A 5595-nucleotide genomic window follows, 5' to 3' on the forward strand; every position below is an offset into this window, starting at 1 on the left:
AAGCTTGATGGTTTCTAGAGGTCACCTCGCCTCACATTAAAATATTTATAAATATTGTACGTTAAGTAAAAAGGCAAAACAAGCAGAATGAATATAAAAATTTGGTTTGACGCAATGAAGAAACTAGTTAGATTGAAAGGTGTAAAGGTTACAAATAATCTCATATTGTACTTCGTGCAAGCTTGAGTGGTCCTCGGGTTTAATCGATCGTTAATCACGGCATATGTCGATTCAATAAATGCAAATTTACCACAATCTGAGTGACTTCTCGGGCAGTTTTGTAAAATAAGTCAAAATAACTCACAAAAAAGCTTTCTAAGACAGTTTCACTAATCCTGGTCAATAGCTCCCGTTCATCATACTAAGTGTACAAGAGTTTTATGCAAATTTTACGTTGCTGACGTTGTTAATGATTTTTCAAAGTATTTCCTGTTGAAAACACTAGCAACATGGCGGACAATTCAGTGAAGGCTACGAACAGTGCTAGGATTCTTGCCATCGTTCATTTTATCGTCGGGTTTCTACTCGTCTGTTTCGGCGTCGCAGACTACGTCGTGGGAACTTGGACCGGTATTATAGGTATGGGTATTTGGACCGGTATATGGGTGAGTAGAATTAGCAATTCGTCAAACGCTGATTTTTGTTGTTTACCCGACGACGCGAAAGTGTTTAAAGGTCATAGTTTAAGGAAAAAAATCAATTTCACCTTCAACGTGGCTTTATCCGTTTAGAATCTAAATCTATAACCAAGGCCGCAAAATGTACAGCGTTGAGGATTGTATTTGGAATTGTGAATCTGTCTTTTTCGTAGACAAACTACCTAAAGATATTTTGGTCTGTGTGTAAGATAAGCAAACGGTCTGGTTAGATACCTATTGAAGTCTCTCTATACGTTGGCCCAGACGCGCCGGCCGTAACTTAGCAATTTTCGTATAAGGCTCTCTGTCGACCGAAATGCTTCGCGATTGTTTGTTTTTGTTTTAACTCCTTCGCTGAAGAAAGCATTAGAGAAATCGAAAGGATTTTGGGCCTTTGGCGGCCTCAAATTTAATTGCGTTCGCAGAACGTTTTTCCTAATCTTGGGTGTCCTGTTCAGTGTTTGAAGGGTGACCTATTTTGACATTTTTTCGTCGAACGTCTGTATTTTTGCGCCATTTTGAATGACGTCTGTATCATATGCGCAGAGACTATGGGTCACCTCGCACACCTCGTGGTTTTCGTTGTAGTCTGAGTATGAGCATCGTACAGCGGATATCTATAAACTAACTCGTAATTTACAGTTTATTTTATATGTTCACGAACACGACTTTGAATTGGCTTCAAGATGTTTACCGTGAGAACAACTATACCAACTAGTTGAGCAGTCTAGCCCGGATCTTGTCGTCAGAGTAATTTTCCACCGATTCCAAACAATATTCAGAATATTCGACCGGATCTGCTGCGACCTAGATGTAGAATTAGAGTAATGAATACTATCGATACTATTTCTCTGTTTTGGTTTCGTTGCCGATTCCACCGCGCTTTAGAATCCCTACAGTGTTTTTATCGATAACGGGTCACGTAGGGATACTAAAACGTTTTCAGTTTGCTCATTTTGCAAGAAGGTTTTCTTCTCAAGGAATAAATAGCCAACTGGTCTGCCTCCTTCCAACTGGGATTTTTTAACCATGTTGCGTCTATTTGACATACTTGTTTCCTTTGCTTCAGTGGCATGCCTGTAAACTAGTTACGCTTAGTGCTTGTGTAGCTAAGTGCATGATCGCTATAAATAAGATTTATATTTACATTTTTTACACAACATGCAGCAGAAAAAGGACTTGGTTTCGTCAATATAACTTCAAGAAATTTCGTCATAGTTAACCTAAAACTGGATGAATCGATAGGTGATGCGAAAGTCTTTTCCGAAAGCTGAATGCGAAACAAACATAAAATCAATTCACCGTCACTTTCTGCCGCAGACGGGAGTATTTTTTGAGTTATTATTTTCTTTGGTAAAAGAAAAAATACCTCTTAGTCAACACGTCTGGGGTATGTTATGAACGGGTCAATTGATGAGTGAGTGAGTGAGTGAGTGAGTAATAGTAGTAATAGTAATAGTAATAGTAATAGTAATAGTAATAGTAATAGTAATAGTAATAGTAATAGTAATAGTAATAGTAATAGTAATAGTAATAGTAATAGTAATAGTAATAGTAATAGTAATAGTAATAGTAATAGTAATAGTAATAGTAATAGTAATAGTAATAGTAATAGTAATAGTAATAGTAATAGTAATAGTAATAGTAATAGTAATAGTAATAGTAATAGTAATAGTAATAGTAATAGTAATAGTAATAGTAATAGTAATAGTAATAGTAATAGTATTCTTTATTGCGCCTTACTCTCCAAAGGGAGGTATTGGTCTAGTTGCAACAAAGGTTTGAACATTAACTAATAAAAATACAAAATAACATTTACCATATCCGTATACAATTCATTAGAAAATTCATAGCGCTTATTACATTTGTGAATTAAGAATCTCTTTTCTTTTTTTGAAACATTAAATGAATATCTGACCAAATTCGCAAAAACATCCCCGCATTGACTCAAACACAGTCCCAGGGGCCAGAAGTCCTCTGAGCACTGCCCCCTACCCCGGCTAGGAGATTGGCCCCTCACGTATGCAAGTGGCATGGGCCACTCAAGGAGGGTGCCATGTCGACACAGAAGCCTTAAACAAGGTTTAACAACTGAGTAAAATACCCATTCAATATCAAGGTTATTTAACACTGAAAACTCAGTCTAGCTACCTGGGGGTGTCAGTGCAAGACACACTCTCCTCTCCCCTGCTTTTGACAGCTGGCCGCTAGCAAGCCACCAGCAGATAGCCCAATCATCGGGCCATGTGCCCAGCCCGGCCTTGACGGAGCCCCCCCTGGATTTAAGGTCGTTGGCTTACCCAGGATTCGGGCTAAGCCAGCGAAAACCTAGCGGGCAGGTGCTTGCGCATTCGGTCAGATATAATGACCTGTTATTTTAGATGTAACCGTGTTTTCTGCGCTAAGTAAATACTTCCTCTTCTCGTTAGTGAGTGAGTGAGTGAGTGAGTGATGCATACGTATGTATGTCACACCAATCAGATTGGGGCTACTGTAAACAACCGATTCAAATTGTCGCTTGTAAAGGTGAATTATGTTTGTGAAGATTTCATCCCGATTGTAAAACGGCTATTTTTCAGTCTATAAACAGAAACCGTTATTCTTGTATTGGACTTATTCTGACATTTCCGATGCTGCGTTTACTGTGGTTAAGCCCAGGACTTTGTAGATGGGTTTAAAAAGATTTCAAAATTCGATCTCTGAAACGAAGTCAGTGACCCTCAATTTTTTTGCATTCTGACACAAGTAACTCATTATCTGATTGCTGTAAAAATTAAAAAAAATCTATAGATTGGAAATTTTCGCGCAAACGTCCTTAAGAAGCACTGTTTACAGAGTAATACTGTCTTCTCTTTGAAACATTTCTTGGAATCAATACTGAGATACTCATCAAAAAAAAAAAAAAAATAATAATAATTTTGTTACCCATATAGCGCAAAATTCATTAACATATATGAACTAATACGCTTTACAAACAATATTAAATAGATAAATCGCATTTATATTTAAAACTATCACATCTTAAAAAATCAAATCTAGGAAATATACGCTGACTTAAATAGGTGTGTTTTAGGTTCTCTCTTAAAATTAATATTGTCCAGTGCCCTAAGGCTAGGCGGCAAAGTACTTTAGAGAGCTGGGTCTGCCCCAGAGAAAGCTCTTTCACCAGTTGTTTTCGCACAATTTATCACAGGCCGAGCTATCATATTGGTACCATTAGATCGTAAATCTTATATTTGAAGTGGTTTTCTGTCAAAACCAAAGAAAGTATCGACAGCTAGTCATGAATGAGAACACTGCTGGAGTTTTGAAATTTGTTTTTGTCGCAGGTAAATACGACATGTTTTTATGTGTTAGTTTCAAATGGTAACTTTACTTTGATTAAAGCTGACAAATCAGTGTCTCTTGTTCACACGGTGAGATTAAACAAACAAGAAGCCAATCTAACGACACGTGCAGACTTGATATAAATGTTTGGAAGTCTCTTTTTTAAGTTTCTTCAACGACATTTTAATATCTTGCATTTATAGCAATTCTTAAAAACGGAATATTTTAGCAGAGATTTTCGTAAAGGTTTGTTTTATTGAAACTCTTCAAATATTCCTGAAGACTCCATGGCGGCAAGTTAAACCGCAAATTAATTAGATAAGACTTTGAGGCGACACAGTGGTTCTTTCGTTTTGAAACAGATTCCTTGCGTAGTTCAAAGAGGTAAACTTACGTCGTTTTCCCTATTCCCTAATCAATCAATTAATAAAACACAACTTTCCCCTGGTAAATGGGGCACTGGTTGCTGCACCGGATTAGCTTTACCTGGTTAGCCCAGCATCAAGTGAGGAACAGCCCCCATTTATTGATAACTTCAGATAAGCTTAGATAGTGTACGTTATATGAAACTGAACAAGTACATTAAAAACTAGTGTGCCCGCTGCCCGTCAGGAAAAAGCCCCTTTTCTTTAGGAGGAAACCTGATCCCTCTCGACTGCAGAGCCAGGCACATAGGAACCTCGAGGGAGAGAGGTTGTAAGCTACACTAATGCACTATTTAGACAAGCTATCTGTAATGATATGTATACAGTATACTTCACAAAATAAAATTAGCACATGTTGGTAGCAGCGCCAGTCTAGAATGATTCCCCAAGTAAAATCCCGCCAACACACGATCTCGATTCTGATGTTGCCATGACAACTGTCAAATCTCCGGCGAACCGTGAAAACGTAAATTTGTTGCTATTCTACGAACCGCAGCAAATAGCAATTTCTGTAACTGACGTTTTGCCACCAAAAAGGCTCTCAGGCTTTGAGAAGGGTAATGAGACGAGGAAAATTCTTGAAGTCTACAGATTTCACGGCGTCTTGTAAAATTGGTACAGTTTTTCATGTGTCTGGTTGTTTTAAGTCTTCAATTAGGTAACGCACTTTACCTTCAATGGCTGCGGCTACACTAAGACAATTAACTGGGTTTATTTTTTAGAAACCTGGTTAAAAATTCTAAACAACTTAACTCGGTTAAAGGTTGGTTATAATAAAATAACGGGGTTATATTTTATGAGCGGCCGCACTGAAATGGGTTATGAAGTGGGTTAAACTCATTTGACGTCATGAGATAAACCAAAAAAATGGCTGACTTCGAGGACCCTGTTCAGTTTGTTGTTATACTCTCGATTCTTTTTCTTTGTTTTCGTTTCCTTTCTCTCCACTCACGGCTAAGGCAGTCCCTCTTCCTTCTAATGCGAACTACGCGAATTTCTAAGGCAGTTCTTTCAAACATGATGTTAATTTCGCGTAGACGTCAGAGTGTTCCCCATCGCCGTCGAATCGTCCTCGAGTCTGGGTATATCCGAGAGACCAGCGATGGTTTGGAAAAATCCATAGGAATCCTACCATGCATGACTTTTTTAGAGAGCACTTTCGAATGAGCTTCGACTCTTTTCACGCCCTTTGTCGTATTCTGTCG

General features: G+C 38.1%; 1 protein-coding gene across 1 annotated transcript in view; it reads left to right on the plus strand.

Annotated features, from left to right (window-relative positions):
• The window catches only part of LOC145496237 (uncharacterized), a 12705-nt gene continuing 7110 nt past the window's right edge, over positions 1-5595 (plus strand). The window contains exon 1 of the mRNA XM_081475932.1: positions 1-605. Coding sequence (XP_081332058.1) covers positions 450-605 — 156 coding nt within the window. The 5' untranslated portion in view covers positions 1-449. The remainder of the gene's footprint in view (positions 606-5595) is intronic.

This window comes from Orbicella franksi, chromosome 8, assembly GCF_964199315.1.
Source record: "Orbicella franksi chromosome 8, jaOrbFran1.1, whole genome shotgun sequence".
Lineage (NCBI taxonomy): Eukaryota > Metazoa > Cnidaria > Anthozoa > Scleractinia > Merulinidae > Orbicella > Orbicella franksi.